This window comes from Eubalaena glacialis, chromosome 19 (genome assembly GCF_028564815.1).
Source record: "Eubalaena glacialis isolate mEubGla1 chromosome 19, mEubGla1.1.hap2.+ XY, whole genome shotgun sequence".
Lineage (NCBI taxonomy): Eukaryota > Metazoa > Chordata > Mammalia > Artiodactyla > Balaenidae > Eubalaena > Eubalaena glacialis.
In genome coordinates this window covers 23517462-23540450 of record NC_083734.1, presented here as the reverse complement: position 1 = coordinate 23540450, position 22989 = coordinate 23517462, and the positions used below count along the sequence as shown (strand labels likewise).

At 55.1% G+C, this 22989-nt stretch overlaps 2 protein-coding genes and 1 non-coding gene across 10 annotated transcripts in view; 2 read left to right on the top strand and 1 right to left on the bottom strand.

The window, feature by feature from the left end:
* ZNHIT3 (zinc finger HIT-type containing 3) overlaps positions 1–4436 on the top strand; it is a 42991-nt gene extending 38555 nt beyond the window's left edge. Inside the window, exons 5-7 of the mRNA XM_061176427.1 lie at positions 935–1021; positions 2011–2094; positions 3932–4436. Coding sequence (XP_061032410.1) covers positions 935–1021; positions 2011–2094; positions 3932–4113 — 353 coding nt within the window. The 3' untranslated portion in view covers positions 4114–4436. The remainder of the gene's footprint in view (positions 1–934; positions 1022–2010; positions 2095–3931) is intronic.
* Positions 4349–22989, bottom strand: part of MYO19 (myosin XIX) — a 34349-nt gene continuing 15708 nt past the window's right edge. For 2 of the 8 annotated variants that reach the window (XM_061176415.1, XM_061176420.1), the window contains 20 exons: positions 22526–22595; positions 21872–21974; positions 21127–21223; positions 20912–20988; positions 19144–19234; positions 18508–18679; positions 16421–16494; positions 15599–15720; positions 15289–15402; positions 14866–15042; positions 14377–14529; positions 13294–13401; positions 12329–12399; positions 10602–10705; positions 9896–9994; positions 8512–8660; positions 8260–8389; positions 7570–7655; positions 6027–6329; positions 4349–5068 (listed from right to left, as the gene is read on the bottom strand). In XM_061176415.1, coding sequence (XP_061032398.1) covers positions 4940–5068; positions 6027–6329; positions 7570–7655; positions 8260–8389; positions 8512–8660; positions 9896–9994; positions 10602–10705; positions 12329–12399; positions 13294–13401; positions 14377–14529; positions 14866–15042; positions 15289–15402; positions 15599–15720; positions 16421–16494; positions 18508–18679; positions 19144–19234; positions 20912–20988; positions 21127–21223; positions 21872–21974; positions 22526–22595 — 2429 coding nt within the window. In that variant the 3' untranslated portion in view covers positions 4349–4939. Of the gene's footprint in view, positions 5069–6026; positions 6330–7569; positions 7656–8259; positions 8390–8511; positions 8661–9182; positions 9286–9895; positions 9995–10601; positions 10706–12328; positions 12400–13293; positions 13402–14376; positions 14530–14865; positions 15043–15288; positions 15403–15598; positions 15721–16420; positions 16495–18507; positions 18680–19143; positions 19235–20911; positions 20989–21126; positions 21224–21871; positions 21975–22525; positions 22596–22989 lie in introns of those variants that run through there. The other 6 variants (XM_061176416.1, XM_061176419.1, XM_061176417.1 and 3 more) reach the window with 6 other exon arrangements.
* LOC133081006 (small nucleolar RNA SNORA11) lies at positions 6514–6643 on the top strand. Its single transcript, XR_009698683.1, has one exon. It is a non-coding gene; the product is annotated as a small nucleolar RNA SNORA11 (small nucleolar RNA).

The following is a 22989-nucleotide window of genomic DNA, read 5'->3' as shown; positions in this document are numbered from 1 at the left end:
GCCATCTGTATGTCTTCTTTGGAGCACTGTCTATTTAGGTCTTCTGGCAGTGGTTCTTAACCTGGGTATTGCTCTCCCTAGAGACACGTGGTCACAGTGTTTTTGTTCTCACAGTAGCGGAGGCGATGGTGGTACTTCTGGTAACTGGTGTTGACTCACAAAAACAGCCTGGGGTGTGTGAGGTTATCCCACACCATTAAAGATCTTTCCAACCTGAATACAGTAGCGCCCTCTCTGAGAGACACTGGTCTGGGGAAGACAGACAGACCTGTGTGTGGCATTCTTTTGCTCGGCTTCCTCCTCTTGTGCCCCGGCCACATGCCCGGCCTGCCCCGCCCATCAGCTGCCAGTTGCTCATCACCATCTCCTTGCATCTGCCTACTCTTTCAAGGGTCCGGTCCAGCCATGGACCTTTCCCTCTGCCCCACATGCTCTTTCCACCTGGCAGCACCTTCCCCTCTCATCTCCCCGCCCTCTCAGGTGACTCGGATCAGACTCTCCTTATCTTGTCCATATCTCTGTCATCTGTGCGACTAAACCCCTCCAAGGGCCTGATGGCTTTCATCTGTGTGTTCCCAGCGGCATGTGGTACATGCAAATTTGGTTTCGGAAACTGCTGAGAACACAGTTTGATGCTGATTGAAGTCAGTGTGCTACTGAATCGTGGTGAAAGCCCTGTGCGATTCGGCCAGGCAGGGAGGTTGGAGACAGGCCCTAGGGGGTGCACGAGGCCTGCTTCCTTAGCCCTTCTGCCGGGCTCAGGCTTTTACTGGCCCTTGATTGGATCTCTCACTTCCTCTCCTTCATCCCCACCCCCACCTACGTCCCTTACCCCATACATATGCTTCCCCCTAGAGGCTGGCTTGGTGGTGGCGTGTGCAGCCTTGTCACTCAAGTGGAGGCGATGTGCACCTGAGATTTGTGTCTTTTTCAGAGCAGTGCAACCCTGAAACTCGTCCTGTCGAGAAAGAAAGAAGATCGCATCTTACTGCAAAAACTAAAAAGCCTGTGGAAAACACAGGTGGGTTGGTTGACTCCAAACAAACAAACCTAAAGAAGGGTTTCAAATAGAATATGTTGAAAGGAGAGAGGAGAGGAGACTGGGCTGGGGCCAGGAGTCAAGTTCATTAGGGAGCAGCAGCTTCCTCAGCCCTGAGCACTGGGGCTGGGGGCACACGTCATCACAGGTGATGTTACAGAGCAGCCTGACGGTTCAGGAGAAGAAAGATGGGGGCAGGAGGCAGAGGGGGAAAAAGGCCATCGCCATGGTTTGGGGGTGAGTGGTGGACACTGCTGGCGGGAGCCTCCTCCAGTCACGGCTTCGGGTCCCCCTCCCTGGGCCTGGCTGGGGCTGTAGGTTCACCTGAGCTGGGCCTAGGCGGGGTGCTGCCTTTGGTCTCGCTGCTGCTGGGGCCCTCACAGCTCACAGCGGGAGTGAGCTGTCATCCTCTCCATCCATCTAGCCTTTCTTTAATGCCTCCTGCGGGTGATGCACCATGCCAGGCTCTGGAAGCAGCCCCTCCCAGCACCACCAAAGAGGCATTGAACATTCACAGCCAGGGGATGGCCCATTTCTGCCCTTTGAGAAACTGTTGTTGGGTTCAGAAATTTCTGCCCATGCTGAAAACACAGGGGAATCATGTCAGTGGGTTTTTACAGAGCACCTAATTTTTTGGCCATGACAGGGCTGGAGGTGCCATGGTGAGGGGAGATGGGGTGGCAAGAACTGGAAAATAAGGCCCTAAAGCCCACAGACCACAGGGAAACACAGAGTAAGCGTGTGAACACTAGGATGCATTTGTTAGTCACCAGTTCTTTGCTTTCCTAAAAGGAGTGTTGGTTTAGTCACAAATTCCAGAGAAGAGGTTACTTTTCTCTGTACCCACTTGCATATCTCTGTTCCTGTCGTGTGTGTGCACATATATTTTTTATCCATTGGAGGAGTTACTAAAACCTGGCACCTAGGTTTCCTTTTCAGTCATAAGCAGTTGATTGTGTTATATTTCTCAGATGATGATGACGACTCTGTAGCTGATTTTCTCAGTAGTGATGAGGAAGAGGACAGAGTTTCTTTGCAGAATTTAAAGAATTTAGGTAAGTCTGTGCTGTGCTTGTTTACTTATTTGTCAACCATTGAGATACACTGGATTGTACAGAATGATTTTTTAAAATAAATTTATTCATTTATTTATTTTTGGTTGCATTGGGTCTTCGTTGCTGCGCACAGGCTTTCTCTAGTTGTGGCGAGCGGGGGCTACTCTTCGTTGTGGTGCGCGGGCTTCTCATTGTGGTGGCTTCTCTTGTTGCTGAGCACAGGCTCTAGGCACGCGGGCTTCAGCAGTTGTGGCACGCGGGCTCAGTAGTTGTGGCTCCCAGGTTCTAGAGCGCAGGCTCAGTAGTTATGGCGCATGGGCTTAGTTGCTCCGCAGCACGTGGGATCTTCCCAGACCAGGGCTCAAACCCCTGTCCCCTGCATTATCAGGTGGATTCTTAACCACTGCGCCACCAGGGAAGTCCAGAATGTGATTTTGTAAAGCTATTAAACGCTTTAGTATGGCAGGCAGAGCCCTTCCTCCAGCCACGTGATTCTGTAGGCACACAGGGCTTCTACACCTCCCAGCCTGCCTATAAGGCCTTCCTCTGGCCTGGAATCCTACTGACTTTGTGGGTTGGCAAAAATTCTGCTCCTCTTTTTTTTAAATAAATTTATTTATTTATTTATTTTTGGCTGCATTGGGTCTTCGTTGCTGTGCGCGGGCTTTCTCTAGTTGCGGCGAGCAGGGGCTACTCTTTGTTGCAGTGCGTGGGCTTCTCTTGTTGGGAGCATGGGCTCTAGGCGTGCGGACTTCAGTAGTTGCAGCATGCAGGCTCAGTAGTTGTGGTTCGCGGGCTCTAGAGCACAGGCTATTTGTGGTGCACGAGCTTAGTTGCTCCGCGGCATGTGGGATCTTCCCGGACCAGGGCTCGAACCCGTGTCCCCTGCATTGGCAGGCGGATTCCCTACCACTGCACCACCAGGGAAGCCCAATTCTGCTCCTCTTTCAAGGCTTGGTTCAAATTTCCTTTCCTCAGCTAAACTTTTCTTGACCTTTTGTCTTACTCTCAGAATTAGGTACATTTTCAGCTTCCCATGGTGCCCTGTAATAGACCACCCCCCACGTTTTGTGGTAGTTTGTCTCTCTCACACCAATCAGGGGCCTCCGTTTGTTCCCGTTCCCAGTGCTCGCTTTACAGTCCAGTCATTCATGCAGACTGGGTCATCCCAGGATTTGATTTTTCAGAGGGACGCCGTGTTAAATAATGCCCAGCATTTTTGTAGGACTGCATTTCTGTTATGTGTATAATTAACTGGCCAGTGTAATTCCTAAAAGTGGCGTTATTTTCATTTTCCCCATTTCACAGAGGTGGTGCTTTGTACCCAGTCCCATGGGAGTGATTAGTTAGACTGAGGTAGGAGCTGAGCTGGGTATAGGTGTGAATGATTTTGTAAACTGTAAAGCACCATCCACGTTAGTGTCAGTTCACTGCTATTCATCCTGCTTTATGCTGGATCAAGCGCAGACTTAAACATCATTCAGAGATTTGGTGTAACTGTCCTTGTCGCTGAGAACCTTAATGCTTATAGAGAGAAAACATGCCAACATGCTGCTATTCTTTGTATTTGTGCTGGTAAAATAATGCCATTTCAGCTAAGAAAAAATTAAAATATTTACAGAGATATAAAGAATAAGAATCTGATAGCGTTTAACTTGGAAATCATCTGATACGCTGATCTCACCTTATGTGAAGTGCTGGGTTAATTTGCGGGTTTAAAGGGTAAGGGGATGCCACATCCTTGGTATTTATTACATTTGAAACATTTGGCTTTCAGCTATCTCTGCCTATTCCCACTTGAACTCAGCTTGGCTCTCTTTCCCTGTGCATTTTTAAGGGGAGTCTGCAGCGCTGAGAAGCTTACTGCTCAGTCCACACCTTAGACAGTTGATGGTCAACCTCGATCAGGCAGACGACAAGGCAAAGCTCATGCGAGCCTGCATGCAGGAGCCTTTGTTTTTGGAGTTTGCTGACTGCTGTTTAAGGATCGTGGAACCATCCCCGAACGAGGATTCTTAAGGTGGATTATTGTGCTGCCTGCTGCTCCCAGGAGGCCAGCTCGCGTGGGGCCCTAAGCAGGGGCGGCGCTTTCCAGGACATTGCGCGGCTGACGTCGGGTAGGTCCTGCACATCTTACGTCCATTGCCGCAGGCTGGGGCGCAGGTGGACGGAGGTACTCCAGGTGGCAAACCCTTTATGGAGAGAGAACTTGACATTCAGATGGTTGCTTTTAAATGTTTTATTTTCGGTACAATTAAGACATAAATGATATGGCTTTCACACCCATTTGAGTTAAAACTTGCTCAGTGTTTCAAAATAAAATTAAAGTGTGGTGGTTCTGTGGTGCATTGCATTGCTCAAATTCTTGATTTATAATCTAGTTGCTTGAAATTACATTAAACAACAAATATTTAAATGGTAAGGCTTTGTTCCTTTTAAAGGAACTAAAGGCAAAATTTCTGCCAGCCAAAATTTTAGAGCTCATTTCAAGCTGACTTTGCCTGTGGGGTTGGAGGAGCGGGGTGCCTGCTGTCCAGCACCACCGAGTGGGGTCTGTGAAGGCCCTGAAGTTTCTTAATCCAGGTTTGGTAGCTACCAGCCCTGACACCCATCAGGGCTGGAGGCGTAGATCGGTGCCCCGGGCCACTGGTGCAGCTGCCGCCCCGGCCTGGCCTGCAGGCTGGAGCCGTGGCTCCCCGACGTGTGCTCCGAGTCGCTGTGGGAGTTGTTTGGCAGCTGTGTGTTGATTAGATGTCTTTGGCAAGGCAGCTGGCAGGAAAAGGCCTTGGAGAAACAAAGGCACCAGGGAGGGCCCGGCCAGGTGAGGATGGAACGTGAGGAGAGATCACACGTGGCCCAGCCTGTGTCTTTCCAGCAGGATCTGATTAAAGCCAGTAACAGTGTCGGGCGAAGGTTCAGGGCAGATGTCAGCATAGCGCAGTGGAGACTTTCTGCAGTGAAACTTTATCGAACCCTGGGGAAAGAGATGCAGCTTAACCCCAGCTCCCAGGAGTGCCAGGGCCAAAGGTGCCTCACAGAGTGAACGCTAGAAATTCAGGGAGGCGGGGACATGTAAGTACCCAAGTGAGAGTCACAGCAGTAGCAGGATTGAGTTAGTCAATGTTGTTGTTTTCGCCTTATTCTAAAACAGTGGCAAAGTCCAAAACGGTATTAAAATATAAAATTTCACATCCATTCAATGCAAGACAGATGAGGAAACACTAGGAGGGAGCTCCCCCCTACTAGGAGTATGGCCTGTCACATTCTTATGCCTGCTTAAAGCTGGAAGATCAAAGAACTGCACTTCTGTTTACACTCTGGCTGGCCTGTGTGTTGTCATGGAGATTTTATCTAGATTATGTCCTGTAGGAATTCCTCTGGCAGGAAATTCAGTGTTTCCTTCCTTCTGCCTTGTCAGTGTCACCTAATGGTTGTAAAAGGTTGGTATTAGCCCTTTTCTGTGCTGGCTGGCTCTTTCCCTGGCAGCTCATAATATAAATTCTTGCAGCACTGACTCACGTGCTTGTCATTTCCTCGGCTGGAATAGGGTAAACCAAAGACTACAACTTGGGGAGAACATGGTGCCAAATCCAGCGCCATTGGAGGGAAGAAAGCTGCTGTCATCACGACCACAATTTTTTGGAAGTTGGGCTAATTTAAAGGCGATTCAGAGGAGACGCTAGAACACTTAGAGGCAGCTTTTAAAAAGTGAAAGGGCTCTGGAAAACTCGTCGTAACGATGCAAACAATCCAACCTGCAGCCGGTTGGGACGTGCAGGCTTCTGGTTTCCCCAGCAGGGTCAGGAGGCTCTTCTCGCAGCCCCAGTCCTGCTCCTGCTGTGACCCCTGGGCTCTGCCCCCTGCCTTCCACGGTGGGGCGTGAGGGATCTGGAGCCATCCTGGCGGGACGGCCAGCCCGTCACACGGCTCACCTGAGGCAGCGCTCGGATGGACGTGACTCCAGCTTGTTCTTGTGCTGTCTGGACAGTGTAGCTGCTGGGGCTGCCCACGGGGAGCGGGAGGCAGGCGAAGACCACCAGCTTCCTCCGGAAGCCGCGAGCACCCACAGCGGCGTTGGCCAGGACCAGTCCCAGGGGCCAGAAGCGGGTTACTGCCCCCAGGAGCCTGGTCTGTGCCTGGGGCAGTGGAAAGGAGCTCGGGGAACAGGTGACTTGAGACGAGTGTTGTTCTTCCACACCATCCAGTTCTTTAGAAGCGAGGAAGGCCATTCTGATCTTAAAAAGAGAACACCACTTGATAGCTTTCTCTTAATGCAAAACAGAAACCAAGTGTCTGTCTAATAATTCAGCTTAACAAGGTGAACCGAAGGGCACCTGGTTTGATGTGGCACAACTTTATACCCAAGGCAGCTGTGCTGAGGCCTTACATACGCTGCTTTAAAAAAAATAACAGCCTTTGGGGGTGTGCTCAGAGCAGGGGGTCTGAAGAAATGGCTCGTCTGTTTACAACACACCCGACAGGAATCAGGGTTCATTGTGACAAGGGGCACAAAACTTGTGGCCTTCCTATGAATATATACCCAACACGTATCCCCCGTTCACCTCCACGTGGCTGCTGGGCAGGACCAGTGGGATGGGGCTCAGTACTGGAAGGAAAGCTACAGTATTTAGTGGGGGTGTTTGCCACCTGGAGCCTGTCTGGTCCACGTGTAGCTGGGCCATGTGTGGTGTTACAGGCATAAAGGCTTTGAACCCCTCTCTTCAAGGAAAAAAGAAAAATAGATTCCGTCTATATGCCATTCTGGAAAAGGCAAAACAATGGAGACAATAAAAAGATCAGTGGTTGCCAGGAGTTTGGGGGGGAGGGGAGATGAATACATAGAATACAGAAGTTTTTATGAGCGGTGAAAATACTTTGTATGACATTATAATGATTTTATGTCATCATACTTCTGTCCAAACCCATAGAACGTGCAACACTATTCACTTCATAAAGCGAACCCTAAGATGAACTAGGGACTTTGGTGATTATGATGTGTCAGTGCAGTTCAGCCTTAGTTAAAAAAAAAAAAGTCTTAAAAAGAATTAACACTCAGGGTAGACGTTATTGGCAAAACCTTTGTTTCACTTTTATATATGTATACACATTATATATGTGTGTGTTTGTTGGACTGTGATGTAAAATGTGCTTTTTAGAATAAAAAAGTTTGCAGGTTACTGTAGTTACACTGGCAAATAAAAGCACAAATTAATCTAAAAAGAAAATAATAGCCTTATTGAGATCTAATTGAAATACCGTAAGATTCATGCTTTTAAAGCGTACAGTTCCATGGTTTTTAGCATATTCCCAAAGTTGTTTGTGCCACTCTACCGCGTCATAACCGTCCTGCAGTGTAGGCGGTGTCGTGTCCACTTCATTCATGAGGACACGAGGCCGCCCGCTTTGCAGTGGCGGGGCCAGCACGCCAGCCTGGGTCCATCATTGCCCACCCTGACTTCTCGGGTCAGTACTCACTCTCCACTCCTGCCACGCGCGTTTGATGACCGTGGCAGCTGCGTGCAGCCTCTGGATGTGCTTCCGAGTCAACCAGGAACGAACAGCTGAGGGGTTTGTCCAGAAACAGGAAATAAAGAGTAAATGTCAGAGCTCTCGGTAACCAGGCTGCAGCGCCACCAGAGCAGCTGTCAGATATTTGGGTTTCTAGTATTTTTGTTTTTCAAAATGAGGCTGCTGTGTCATGATTCATACATTGCTTCCTTAATCAGATCTTCTCAGTTTTTACCTTCTTAATTAAACTCAACACGCCTGGGAGCGCAGGTAATGGTAAGAGTTGTCATAAAGGGAAAAAAAGGTGGCATAAACAGCTATCTAGGACTGGGAAAGGGGAATTAAAGGCAACTTTGGAGCCTCTACTACCTACAAAGCACTCTTAGTTGTGGTGTGGCCTGGTCTGCACTGAACTGGAGATGCTCTGGGTGAACTGGACAGGGAATTCGAATCCCAGCGCACCACAGAGACAATGCAGTTAACCTCTTGAGGCTGGGACACAGTCACCTTTGGTCTGTGGGGACTCTAGCAGCAGCATTTCGAAAGAAACAGGTATCATGTGGGCTGGATCGTGTGCAGCTGCAGACAGTGGCCGCATCTAGGCCCACCTGCTGGCCAGGAGCAAGGATTGCCGGCCCAGGGCCCCACCTCTCCTACCTGCCTGGATGAGCACGGCGGCCCGTCGCTGCCTCTCCTGCTTGCGGCCCCGGTGTCGCCTCCAGCCACCCTGAATGCAGCGGGCACACTGCTCCAGCACCTGGGCACGCCCGCGTTCCAGAAGCTCCAGCTGGGAGAAGGGGCATCCACTGAGGTCCTCAGCCTCTCCTCCCCCTGCCCTCAGGAGGGCCCAGACCCTGTCCTGCTAAGGACAGCACATGGCTGGCCACTCCTCATCCCAAACCAGCTTACCGTGGAGTCCGTCATGAACACCTTGGTCCTGCCACAGTGCACTGGGGCTGGCGTGGCCTCAGCTGGTGCCCGAGCCAGGGCTGGCAGAGTGTGGAGGATGTCCTGGAGGAGGGCTTGCAGCGTGGCCTGCTCGGAGTGTGGAGACCATTCTGGGGGACGGAGACAGAGGCCCCATCAGTGCTTCATCGTCTACACACTTCTGTGGCCTTAAGAAACTGGTCTGGTCTCCCTAACATTCCACAGGATTCTTTCCTGCTGTTCTTGCCTCTAACCATTTCTACCTCCTTCCTTTTGGGAGGAGGCCAGAGGTGGCCTCCCACTGTCCCTCAGGTCCCTGACTGTTCTGAGGAATCTCGAAATCCCACTTGAGGCTGTGCCCTGGACTGGCCTGCAGCCTCCATTCCCGTGGGTCCCTTTGGGCAGGGTGGCAGAGGGCACCGGGTGCCTTGACCCCCACATGGACTCCCAGGCTGCTTAGCCAGCATCTGTTTCTACGGCCCCAAACATGCTGAGGGCCAAACAGGGCAGCCGGGCCACTCCCTCTGCCCCTGAGCCCTCCCGCCACTGATGGGAAAAGGGGGAACAAATCCCAGTCCCATGGAGGCCCACCGGGTCCCCCTGCCTGCCCTCCCACACCCGGCAGGGCCGGCTCCTGTAGAAGGAGGATTTACCTGAGGGCTCTGACCACCTTAGCTGCCCAGTGCCTCTCTGGAGGCTGCCAAAGGAAACGCCGCAGACGAGAAACAGCAGCAAGATCAACCAGGGGCCAGGGGGCTTTGGGCAAGAGACAGAACAGGAGAGCACACCATGGAGAGAGGGGGAGAGAGAGGTGGGGAGAAAGGATGAAAGGAAAGTGACAAAATCGTGCCCAAGAGAGGGAAATACACAGCAGTACTGTGCCTGGGCTCTGCTGGGCCCCTGGGTGTGGGGTGGTGGGGTGTGTGTGTGTGTGTGTGTGTGTGTGTGTGTCCTGTCCTCGGCCTCTTCTCCCTGTGTGTGTGTGTGTGTGTGTGTGTGTCCTGTCCTCGGCCTCTTCTCCCTGTGTGTGTGTGTGTCCTGTCCTTGGCCTCTTCTCCCTCCGTGTGTGTGTGTGTGTGTGTGTGTGTGTGTGTCCTGTCCTCGGCCTCTTCTCCCTGTGTGTGTGTGTGTGTGTGTCCTGTCCTTGGCCTCTTCTCCCTCCGTGTGTGTGTGTGTGTGTGTGTGTGTGTGTGTGTCCTGTCCTCGGCCTCTTCTCCCTGTGTGTGTGTGTGTGTGTCCTGTCCTTGGCCTCTTCTCCCTCCACCTGTGCCCAGGCCTTCTCACCGACTCCCACAGCCTCAGTGACGCCACATGCAACAACCCCAGCAGACCAGGCCTTTCCCCTGAGGTGGGAGCTGGCCAGTACCTTGCGGATGTCTCCACTGGCTGGGCAGGGCTCGGCAGCCTCCCCAGACCTCTCTTCCCCACCGGCCGGGCGTGGCCAATTCTCTCCTCTTCTCTCCTTCTACATCGAATCACATGCTTGCCAAGTCTGGCCAATTTCTTCCCAACATTTCCCGGCTGTGCCCACATCTCTAGCTTCCTCCCCTCTGGCCAACCACGGGGCCCCCCACGGTGGCCTCCAGAAAGCATGAGGCTGACGCCACTCGCTTCCTGCCCCGAAGTGCCTCCCATCTGCCTGGAGGAGAAGGTCCAGCTTCTGTGAGTGGGCCTGCCTGTCCCGCAGCCTCACCACCTACTGTTCTCTGCCCTTATGAGCCAGCAACACTGAACAGCCGGGAGCTCCTCGCACACACAGTGCTGTCCCCTGCCTGTGGAATGCCCCTCACCTGGCTAATCCCATCTAGCCTCAGACACCACCTCCTTCAGGAAGCCTTCCCAATTCATACCCCTCCTAGCACCATCCACAGCATCCTGTTCCTAACTCTGTGTCGCCACTTTCCCCGTTGTTAATTGTCTTCTTTTAGTCTGTTTCCCCCACTGAGCCAAGAGCCACGAGGGCAGGTTTGTGTTTTATTCATCTCTGAAGCCCCAGCCCCTCACCCTGAGATGGCCCAGGTAGGTGCTCGGGAAACTGGGTGAACAAGTGATTGGCAAATGGGCGCCCTCACCTGAGCGCCCTTCATCTGGAGGTGGGCCATGGGGGCTGGGGGCTGCGCCAGGACAGAGCCTTCTCAGTAACTCATACCGCTCCAGGAAGTTCCGGTGAGAGACCCTGGAAGCCAAAGCAGGCGGAAGGAGAGATGAAGTGACTTTGGCCGTGAGCCAGGAGTCACTGTTTAATCTTCTCAGCCACCAGCGAGGTGCTGCCCTGACTGTGCCCACTGAGCGGATGACATTACTAGGGCCCCTTGGCGGGAAGCCAGTGGAGACCACTTTATGCTGGGCCTCCTGCTCTTGCAGCCTTGGTCCTACCCAGACAGAGCCTTGCTCTTTTAGGAGGGGATTTGCAGCCTGCCTCCTCCCAAAGGGGCTCGCCAGCCTCTCCCCAGACACCTGGGTCAGTCCTGCCGTGCACAGGGGCTCAGCACGTCTCCCCTCTGACGCCACGGCCTCCTCCACTGCCTCCCGGGGTCTCGGCTCCCCGTCACGGCAGCGCTTCTCTACACAGCGGTACTTCCTCCTCCTGAGCCTGGCTTCTGCCCCCAAAACTGCACCAGCGTGGCCACCAACTCCAGGGGTCAGTGCTCTGACCAGCCTCTAGGCAGCAGGTGCCCAGCTGACCCCTCTCCCCTGTAGAGCTCGCTCGCTCTCAGCCTCCAGGACACCCACGGTCCTGGCTTCCTCCTTCACCCCGACCCCCTCCAAGTTGTTGCTGGTTTCTCGTCATCCACCCTCTCTAAACATGAGCGTTCCTCAGGGAATGGCCTCAGACCTCCCTCTCCCCCTGTGATCTCCTTCTTGCTCACGGTGTTAAGAGTCACTGAGGACAGACCCTCACGTGCCCCTCCATTTCAGACCGGACTCTCCCCTCCCCTCTCCCCCAGACCATCCTGTGTCCCGAGTCATCCACTTGCCTCAGATGGAAGCCTGGAAGTCGCTTCTGCAGCCTGGAAGTTGACGGCTCCCCTGCCCCGTACCCCACGGTTTACCCATTCACAGTCCCATTTCTACGGCAAGCCACACTCCACTTTTACCCACTTCTCTCCATTTTTCACTGGGCCACCATCCCACCCGTCATACCTGTAACAGCCACCCGCTCATCTCCTCCCTCCTCTCCTGACCCTAGGGCAGCCTCCGCACAGCAGCCACGGAACAGGAACGAGCGCACAGCACGCCCTGCTTACAACGCCCAGCGGCTCCCACGGCTCTCAGGAAGACCGCAGTCTTCACGTGGCCTGGAGCCTCCCCCCTTCCCAGTCTGCTGTGTGTGCTCCGGTCACTTTAGCATCTCTCAGGTCCTAACCTGGGAGCTTTCGGGTTGCTGTTCCCTGGGTCTCGAATACTCTCCCCTCCTCCACGTCTTCCCGGGCTGGCCCCTTGGCTTTGCTTCCCTAGGCCTGAGCTGCTCAGAGGGCCCCTCCCTGAGCAGCCCTGACCCCTTCCCCATTAGTCCACCTAACGGCACTTTTTGTTCATTTCCACATCAATGTACACCCCAAGAGGGCAAGACTCACCTTTCTTATTCACTGATACACACCAGACACGGTGCCTCCACAAAACGGGCCACAGAAAGTGAGCGCAGCCCTAGAGCTCCAGGCCGACTTCTGTGGACCTGCCTCTTTCTCTTCATCTCCACATCCTGCTCTGGGCTGGTCAGGCTCTCGTCTGACCTGCGCCCTGAGCTCCACCCTGGCATTGGCCCTGCCCCCTGCACTGGACGGACCGGCCCACTCACCGGATGGGGAAGCCGGCAGCACTGATGTGGATGGTCTCCACGAGGCCACAGGCCTCCAGCTGGCTTAGGACCTGCAGGGGTGGGGAGACAGGGCTGCAGCATGGGGCCAGCAGGCCCCAAATGCCACCCTTCCCGTGGCCCTGCTGGTGTGGATCTGCAGGCTCTCCTGATGGGCAGACAGTCTTTGGGGCAGTGAGAAATCAAGGGACCCTGAGAAAATCTCCCTGTTAGAAAGGGTCCTGGGGGCCCCAGGTCCCCTTATCTGAAGCCTGGCTTCTGGCACAACTGAGGCCAATGCTAGTCCTGGCTGTCTCACCGCTCCCGTCTTTGCCTCACAATGCAGCCCAATCCAATTCCTCTTTTTATTTATTTTATATTCTGCAGTCGATAGAGTGAGTCACAGCTAAGAAGCAGGGGAGGTTATACTGTGAAGATGCTTCCGGGACCCAACCAAGGTCTTTACCACAGAGCAGTGGTCCTATGAATCCTAAGGTCATATCTGCCAGTCGACTGTGGGACACTCTCCAGCATCGTCCAGCTCTCATACCTCTTCCACATCCCTCCAAAGGGCAAAGGGCCGCTGCTGGCCACAGAGTGCTTTTGTGCAAATTTTAGAAACTATCCTTCCATCAGAAACAGTGCACTGTGTCTGGTCTGTAAGGTGACACAGACTTTCAGCTAATCACAAAAGACACCCATTCCTCTGGGCAGCCTCAGTCTCTTGTCAGGGCACATGGCTTGGTGAGCAGAGAGCAAGATGCACTGTAGCCCCTACTTGCCTCCTGTGGTTGGGCCACCGTGCATTGCACAGACCACACAACTGTACATGACTGTCCTGCCAGAGCTGGGGAGATAAGCCCTCCCTAATGTCACTCCATTTGGAGCAGACATCCTGCCCCTTACCCCTCCAGGGTCTTGGCCGAATGGGACCCTCCACAAAGCAGCTCTGGCCCAGTGTGAATTACCTCCTCCTGGTGGAACATCTGCGCCCGGCCCTGGCTGTTGGGCTTGATGCAGCGAATGTAGTGGGGTGTGGTGCTATGCAGGACCTGCAGAAGCTGCTCCAGGGAGGCCTGCAGAGGGGAGAGGCCGTGGGTCAGGCTGCTGGGGGGACACCGGCTGGGCCCTGGTTAGTGACACTTCCAAGCAGCCCTCCCAGCCCCGAGACCTGGATCCTCACACACCCTGAATGACTCCTGGCAGCTCTCACTGGGTGTGCCCAAAGCACACCCCACTCCTCACCTCCGCCTCCAGGGACCCTTCTTGACCTGTGACCCTCCCCACCTGGTTGGTCTCCCTGCATCTGGTCTCAGCCGCCCCCCACGAGAGCAACCTTTCCAGAAGAGAAGCATCTTAGAACCCCCTGCCATTTGTTCAGGCGACAATTGTTCGGGCGACTAAGCCCGTCCTATGTGCTGGAAGCCTTGCCAGGGCTACGACACGGCCGTCTGCCGTCGTCTCACAGCTCAGGGCCTAACGGGCCTTGCAGACGTGGGATGGGCTCTCTCAGTGGTGTCTGAGGCTGGGCAGGAAAGGGCTAACCAAACCTGGGCTCCCCTGGTTGCCTCCTCTGGGAGGTGATGAGAAGGCTGCGGTTGGAAGGAGGACAAGGAATAAACTAAGGGAAGTGGCATGGAGGGCGGGAGTGAGGGTGGAGCTGAGGGGCGGTGGAGCAGAACGTGCGAGGGCTGAGAGACGGCAGGAAGGGACAAGTCTGTGCTGGCCGAGGACAGAGTTTGAGCAGGAAGCTAGGGAACTGGGAGTGGGCCAGTCACAGAGGTTCAGGTAACTACTGCTCTTCCACGATCACCCTATCAGCAGTGGGCGAAAGGCCGCACTGCCACCCGTGGGCCCCTAGGCTTCCTGTCACGTCAACTACACACACAGTCCCTCTGTCAGTTTCCGGTCTCTGTCTTCCGTGGACCAGGACCACGGCTCCCTAACTCCTCAGTGCTCCCAGCACACAGCACTGATCCTGGGAGGTCCTTGGTAAGCACTGGAGATTGATGAGTGAACCAAGCACGTTCCATCAGCACCACCGGACCCACCTTGAACTTGGACACCACGGTCAACACAGGGGCCCTGCTCTGGCCAGAGGGCTCCTCCTGGGACTTCTCTTCAGGGTCAGCAGGAAACAGCACCTTGAGCAGGGGGTCCTGGGATTGCTGCAGGAGCCTGGTCAGCTCAGGGGGGATGGGGTCCTATGGGGAAAGGACAAGGACAAGGGTGAGAGCAGGCGTGGTGCTGCCCACGGGCTGCCAGCCCTGCTCACCCAGGCCCCAGAAGAAGGGCAGTGCCTGAGCCCAAGAGACTCAGAGGTGGTCTACTGGGTGCCTAGAAACCAGGAAATGCAGTCATTTCTGGGCAGGTCGTGCCTGAGGAGCAGAGACCTCAGACAGGTGGGCCCAAGAGGCGACCCTGGATTCGGGAGGATGTTCAGGAGGGGAGGGTGCACGATAGAAGCTTCCACACACATGCAGCAATGACTCGGCATCTCATTTCACGCAGGGGCCCACAGGCCACGGCCCAGCCCTCACCTTGTTCTTCTCCACCAGGCCTGCGGTGTGGTACCGCACAGACCCCGCATAATGCACCACGATGAAGCTGGGCTCCCGGCTGAGCTTGTTGTGGCCCAGGCAGGGGCTGCCTGCCAGGGAACTCTCAATGCGTGTCTGGAGCTGGGCTGCACTGCTTGGCCGATTAAGGCGGCATTCCTGTGTGGGCCGGGATGGGACAGGTGGTCAGCCACAAAGTGAGAGGGGCTCACAACCCTCAGAGTCCCCACCCCGTGGACCCATGGGAGCATCACAGTGACCCTGAAAAGGAGGGGTTATAGGGCTAGCACACCCATTATGCAGATGGAGAGAAAGAGGCACACAGAGGGCACAGGATGGTCTTCAAGGTCCCAGAGAAGCCCAAAGCCCCACTCGGGTGTTCTGCACACGAGCTGACCCCCCCACCTCGTTTATGAGGGAACAGATGCTGACGGGGCTCCCCTCGATGAGATCCAAACAGGTCTGGTTGTCCTGGTAGCTGACAGTCGACCACTCCAGGCCCTCAGCTGTGTACTCCTCCTGGGGGCAGAGGTGGGAGTGGGGTGGCAGAAGGCAACTGCGGTCTGAGGTCCAGGTGGCCATCCCACGCTGGCCTCAGCACCACAGCCCGTTCCAGAGCAGTGTCAAAGAAGGAACCGCAGATGTCTGGTCAGATCCAGGGATGGGGCTGGGGGCCAGGGAGAAGGAGAGGACGCAGGACCACCCTACCCCTCACCTGCTGGGCCCTGAGGTAGTGAGCCACGAAGTGCTGCTGCAGCTTCTCGTTGGCGTAGTTGATGCACAACTGTTCCAGACTGTTGGTGGGGAAGGACTCAAACCCGTACACATCCAGCAGGCCTGGCAGGAAGGGGAGACCCCGTGGGGCCAGTGCAGGAGGAGGCGGGGCCCGCGGGACGACAGGAGCCCAGGGTAAAGCCTCATGCTTGACAGCCCGGAGCTGAGGCGGAGCGAGCACGATACCCAGCGGTGAGCAGAGCACCTCCCACCCCAGGGTGGTTCCCAGGGCAGCCTCCTGTCCCCTCAGAGCTCAGAGCAGGAAGAGGTCGAACGAGGTATCAGGGGACCAGGTCCCGGGGACCGCTGTGTGTCCAACCCGGTTTGGACGGCCTGAGTCTCACGCGCTCAGTTGGTGCCTAGAATTCCACCATTCTGTGAGCAAACTTCACCGACGCTTCTGAGCTTTACTTCCTCCCCTAGCAGGTTCCCATGATGTTACCATGTCCCCCATGTCCCTTCTAATCTAGCTCCTTCACCATCCCCCACTACTCTCCTGAGACCGGAGCTGGGTCTCCGGGGAGAGAAGGGGCCCTCGTGGCCCGGCCGCCAGCTGAGCCTGCCTGGAGAGCTAGGGACGGTCAGATGCGGGCACCGGAGAGCAGAGACCTCGCCCACACACCGGTGGAGGGTGAGGAGACGGGTGCAGAGGAGGGAAAGGAGCTGCCCGGAGTCCCGCAGTAGACCCAGGGCTCTGCTCTCTGTGCCGGGCCCTCCTGTCCTTTTTCTGAAGGAGGGTTCCTGGAGGGTGAGCCCCTGCTACCTATGAAAGTGGTCCAGGAGTCGGGGTCCGCACAGATGCTGCTGTTGATCACCGATACCAGCCAGTCAAACAGCCTGTTGGGGCGGGGTGGGGGGAGTGGGCTCTGGTGAGAGGCGTCAGGCTGAGCCTGAGGGGTGGCAGGACTGTCCCTCCAGCCTGGGTGCCACACCTTGGAGGGCCTGTCTTCTGAGCCTGACAGGTCAAGGGCTAAACACTCTCCTCTTGTGTCCTGCCCATCCTGTCTTGACCCACTACACACGCAGGCTGTGGTCATGCATGTTTCCGGGCACACGAAGACCTGGCCTGTTCGCGAGCAAGACTGAGCACGGGACCAACTGCAGGCATGTCCCTTTTTATTGTGCTTTGCTTTATTGCGTGTTTTACAAATTGAAGGTCTGTGGCAACCCTGCATCGAGCACGTCTATCAGCGCCATGTTCCCAACAGCGTTATTTTAAAATTAAGTTATGCACATTGTTCTTTTGGACATAAAGCTATTGCACACGTAATAGTCTACAGTATGGTGTAAATATAACATTGCTATGCACCACGAAACCAAGAAATTCGTGTGACTCACTTTATTGTGGTGGTCTGGAACTGAACCTGTGATACCACTGAGGTCTGGTATAGCCTCTGGGGCTAGACGGGGAGTGGGTCTGCCTCAGTCCCCTGGCCGGACACCCAGCTGCATCTTGATGAGAAGGGGCTGACAGGCAGCTCTGGGTGGGACTGTGAAGAACTGAGTTCACTGGACTCCCCTGCAAACCTCGGCCTGCGGAGGCCAGAGCTCAAGGCCCCACCACATCCCCCTACTCCGTCCTGCACGAGGGGGGCCCCGAGTCACCCGAGGTGGACAGTGGCATCCTGCACTCTGGAACCACCGCCCCTGAGATGATGGGGTGGTTGCTGTACAACGTGGTGACACATATGACACTACATAAGGGTTTCTTCCTTACCATTTGTTTAAGTGATTGCTCTGCAACTTTTTTTCAATTCAGTAAATGATTCCTGTTTTTGCAACAAGGGCTTCAAATACCCATTTGAGGTACTAAAAATGAGTGGCCTAGTGATACAATGACCTGTTTGCTGTGTGTAAAATGATCCATGATTAGAGACTCACTGTGTCTGTGATCATCACACTTTACCTGCTCATTTTGCAGTGATTTGACACGAAAGCTTTAAAAATCTTTGGTCTCAAATTCTGACCTGAAATTCGCTTCTAGGGAGTGAGAACAGAGTACCTTGCTGAACTGGGTTCAGTCTGGGCCCAGCTGCCCTGGGCCATTTTCACTCAGAGGATCTTATTCCCTTAGCAGAGCTTCTCAGTCTCTTAGCTCTTGAGAAGTTCGTGAAAGCAGGGGGACCCTCTCCACAGGTACCCAAGTTCCTATAAGCACATGCACACACACATACACACATATGTGTTCTGTCCCATAATTTCAGAGGATCCTGGGCCCCCAGACACTCTCAATGGCACCCCAAAGGGTCTCAGAACCCAGAGTAACAAATCACTCCTTAACCACATGGCCAAAGGGTAGAGATGCCCACAGAACCAACAGGAAAAGGCCAGGACCCCCGCCTTCCCCCTGTTCTGGGCTCCACTTGCTGCAGTGTTGCTCAAGACTGTGGGCAAAGCTTCTGGCTCTACCACCATCTATCAAATTCCCCAGGTGACTACCAAGAGTACAAGGGCACACAGAGACAGAGGAGCCTATTCACCCATGGGTCTGCACCTGGACCTGGGAGGGACCCACAGCACCTCTGGGGCCGGCCTTGCCAGCAGAGAGGCAGGCAGGCCTTCCTCACCTATCACCAAGGTCAAGGCAGGCTCCTGTACTTTAATAACATGCTGAATCTAGGCCAGGTGGCAACTTCTCCACGCAGAGCAGTCCGGAATCAAGCCAAGGGCCTTGCTCGGGGAAAGCCCAGGAGCCACTCCCTCCTGCCCCCCAGGGTCCGGGGAGCAGGGCAGGGAACCCGTCTGCTTTATCTGGCAGCCCTCACCCTGGGCCCAGCCGTACTGCCTGAGGGGTCTGTTCCAACTCCAGATGCGGGGGCCTGGGAGGAGGGCAGGGCCCAGAGCACTCACCGTGCATAGACCAGTTTGGCCAGACAGTCTCTGCGGGTGTCACACTCGGCCCGGGAGCAGGGCTTCCGGAACACCTGCTGCCGCCTGCCTGCCCTGATGGTCCGAATCCGCAGTGTCTCCAGCAGAGGGTCTTCTGGGAGCCGCAGCAGTGAGGCCGATGTCCTGACAGAGCCTGGGAGGCACAAACACCCTCCATCCAAACATCCCTCTGCACAAGGCCCCGTGAAGTCATCACAGTGGAAACACGACCCACCCAATGGGGCAGAGTGAACCCAGGTGCAGGTGGGTGAGGAGGCTTGGCCAAGGCAGAAGCAGGACTTGAACCCAGGGCTTCTGTGTGCCAGTCCACACGGCCATGAGTGGGATAAACCACTTTATAAACCCTCCAACTCTCGTTTTCTCATCTGTAAGATGCGGGTGATGCTATCTGCTGCAGCAGAGATGGGGTGAGGAGTAACTTCTCCAGGGCAGGGCCCTATAGCTTATGGCTTCAAGGGCACTGATTCCAAATTTCACCTTCTGGCCTCCCTCCCACCCAATCCCACTAAATGTTGCCTCTTTTCCGGCAGGGCCTGCCTTGCTCCCTGGGTGTGTGACCAAAGCCTGAGGTGCAGGCCCCCCCATCCTTGCACTCACACTTAGCATCGTCCATCAGTGGGCAGGGCTGGGCTTCGTTCCCGGAGTCAGCAAACCGGGTGTTGCCGAGGTGCAGCAGTCCAGCTAGGGCCTGAGGGGGCAGGAGAGGACATGAAGTGGGCCCCTTCTCAAGGGCTGGAGCCCAGCCTGGGAAGGGTTTCTCTCCTGCTGAATATGAAGATTATGACAACAGAATAATAACAGCTCTCAATTACTGCCCACTTACTCCATGACTCGGCCAGGCACAATTCTACACAAGTTACATGCATCATTTCATGTAATCTTTTCAACAACCAATGAGGCATGTGCTATGGTGGTGCCCATGATAGAGATGAGATGGGGAGAGGTTAAATCACAAGCCCGAGGCCACACACTTGGTAAAGGAGAAAGGCAGGATGAGAACCCAGGCAATCCGACTTCAGATCCCTCCCGGGGCAGCCACTGGGGCCGCCATGTCACCCCCAGTCTGTCCCGCTGCCCCCCGACTCCAGGAGCAGACTGTGTGGGAAGGCCGCTCCTGTTCCTCGTGGACCGGCCCTACCTCTGTGTGGCTGGTGGGGGCCTGGCTCTGGCTCCTTCTGGCTCTTTCTAAGCACTGCTGGGCTTCTGACAACCCAGCCTAGGGCAGGATCTGTGATTTTGGTCTCTGTCCAGTGGGTGCTCCCTTGCCGTCACACTCAATGACCCGCATGGATGAGCCCCCAGGGGCTGTAGAAAGGGGACCCCTGGGTCCAGCAACTTGGAAACCTTTGGACCTGGTATCAGTAGAGCAGGGCCTCTCCCACCATCCCTGTCTGGTCCCAGAGAGGGTGTGTCCACATGCTACTGGCTTTCAGGCCACAACCCACCTCAGGAGAAGACTACTGTGCTGATGGGCAGTGTGGCTGGGACAGAAGGTCATGCCACCCTCAAGCCAGCACTCCTGTCCAGACTCCTAGTGTTGTCCACTTGTCCTGGGCTTGTCCTATGTGCTGTCCCTCTGGCCAAGCTCTTGGCTGGCGGTGCCCATACTGGCTGTGATCTCCCCCTACAGCCTGAGCAGCCCCCTTCTGGAGGTGGAGGTCTCTTTCCACTGCACTGCCATCTCCCTGCAGCGGCATCCCTGTCTCTGCTGCCAGCCAATCCTACAGATCCCCTCCCGCCGCTCTGCAGGAGTGAGGAGAAAGATGGGAGAAGGGAGACCACCAGTGGGGATGAGCGGGGCCCAGTTCCTCTGGGTGAGCACTGTGTCCCAGGAGGAAGAGGAAGAGGGTGGGAAGTCGGAATTACTATGTCCGGTACAAACCCTATCTGCACCACCACTTAGTGTTGTCTGGCCTTGGGCAGGTCTCTAGTTTTCTCAAGCATAAAATGGGAATAATCTCCATACCCATGGTCTGTTGAAAAAAACCAAGTGAGCTAAGAGGTGTGAACATGATTTAAAAACTTTAACACACTAGACAAACACGTGGCAGCATAGTTTCTCTATTCTGATTAATGGAGCAATAACTGACCCAGGCACTTTGCCCTTTGACCTCCGTGGGTCACTGTGCTGGCCTGTTCAATAGCACTATGTGCCCTGCCACTGTCCTCTCTGCCCCCATCCACCCTGACCCCCAGTCTCCAGGCTCAGCCTCACAGAGAGGCGGTCGACTCCTTGGAGATTGTGCAGTGGGGCCTAACGTCCTAGATCCTCAGGAAAAGAGTCTCACACGTTGAGAGAAGGGCCCTATAAAAGGGGCTGCCCATCACCGCTGCCACATGTCAGTGGTGTGGCTTTTCCTCTGACCTGAAAGATGTTGTTCTGGGTGGGGGCATCGATGCCCAAAAGAAGCATGGCCTCCCTGGTCACCTCGAAACAATCCTCTGAAAAGGAATCCAAGTCACAGCCCAGTGTCAGGACCAGAGGTCAGCAGGGGCAGCAAGGGGTGAGGGAGGCAGGCCCTGTCGGGATGGGTGGGTGCTGCCGGGCCGGCCCAGGGTGCTGGGTAAGGCTCCCCCTACCTTCCAAGGTCCTTTCTGGGTTGGGCAGCCAGGAGAAGGCGGCTCCCTCAGGGAGGTGCCACTGGAGCCTCTCGTCTGCACTGGCTCCTTTGCAGATCTGTGGGGATGGGGACGGGGGCTGAGCTGGGGGTGCTGGGGAAGCCTAGGCCTGCATAAGCCCGGGGTCGGGAAGAGAGCAGTGAGAAACGGCAGCAAGGTCACAAGGCTGAGGTTCCCGTAGAGCCCAGGGCAGGCAGGGGGGCAAAAGCAGCAGCAAGCAGTTCTGGGTGTCTCCACCCGATGCAAAAAAACTCACTGAGGGGGTCTGCAGTATGATGAAGAAAGCAAAACTCCACCTGGGGAGCCCCCAGTCCCAATCTGAGAGCAGGGAGACGTACTATCCATGCCTTGGGGGTCCCCCAGTCTGATGGAGGAGGCACAGTCTAGGGAAGTCCTTGTTCCCAGTTGCCGTTCGAGGACAAGCCTCTGTCTGAGAGTGAGAGTTTCCATTGCGGAGACAGTCCCAGCCTCAAGGACCTTCTGATCTGACAGAGAAGGCAAGCACGTTCCCATGCCAAAACCATCCCGGGAGCCAAGATCCAGTGTGTGGCAGGAGTGTTACATAAAGTTTGCAGGAATAAGTGGTGGCATCGCTGAAACCAGGTGAATAGGCAGGCATGAAGCAAAGCAGGGAGGGGAAGGTTTAGGGGCACAGACCCATCTCCGCCCTGCATCTGGGCAGCTGTGGGCCCCACCTGGTACAGACCTGATAGAAGATGTGGAAGTTCCTCTCACTGGAGGCCTGGCAGGCCACTCGAGTTTTCTCTAGCAAGTAGGTCTGAACTGCAGCTCCAGTCATCTGCTGGGCCCTGGGCACAAGCAGGCTGGAGCCCATTAGTTGCCTGTTCATTCCATAGACATTTATTGGGCACTTACTGTGTGCCAGACTGCAACCTCCCCCAACTCTTCCACTTAGGCAATGCGGGTTGTGAGGACTAGGGAGCACTCAGCAGGTCCTTGGTTGGGGGTCTGGGACATTGCCCTCCAACCAGCTCAGGGGCAGGACCAAGGTCTCTGTACATTATTTGGCCCCATCCCGAGGCAGGAACAGAGCCCCAGCTTCAAGCTCAGAGGTGTGGCCAAGAGGTGGCAGTTTAGCTAGAAGTCTCTGAGCAAGGGTAGAAGCCAGAACACATGGGCTGCACAAGCACATTGCCCCAGGGTCCCTCAGGCTGGAGTAGTTAAGATTTCTCCAGGTTCAAAGATCACCCTCAGGTTCACTTATCACACAGAAAAACATACCAGGAGGAGCTGAGTTCTGCCCACAGGGGTGGCCCAGGCTGGGCACTGCCCCAGCCACTTTCACACTCCCCCCGCCCCCAGCAGCCAGACTGGCACACAGACTGGCAGCAGAGATTACCTGTTCAGCTGGAGCTGGATGAACTTCCCAAAGCGGCTACTGTTGTTATTCCTCAGCGTGCACGCGTTCCCTACAGATCACACCTTATGTTTACAGAGTCCCCACGGGCTAAGGTGGCCTCAGGTCTGCTGGGGCCAGGTCTCTATCCTCAAGTCACCTAAAGGCCCCTTTGTTGGTTTCCATGTCACAAGGGACAGGACTAGGGACTGGGCACTCGGGCTTTAGCAAATGCGATTCAGCTGAGTTAGAATTTCCTGGCAGTGAAGTGGAAAGAACCAATCTAGGCAGTCAGGGACTATTTTCTTTGAAGGAGAAGAAGGACCAAAAACAAGCTGTTACTATTGAGTCAGACGGTAAGGCACGACATCTAGAGTGCCAACATGGACACTAATTGTTGTGCATCCTTAGACAAGTCCCCTTCCCTGAACCATCAGGAAGCTGTTCGGAAGGATGGGGTTTGGACT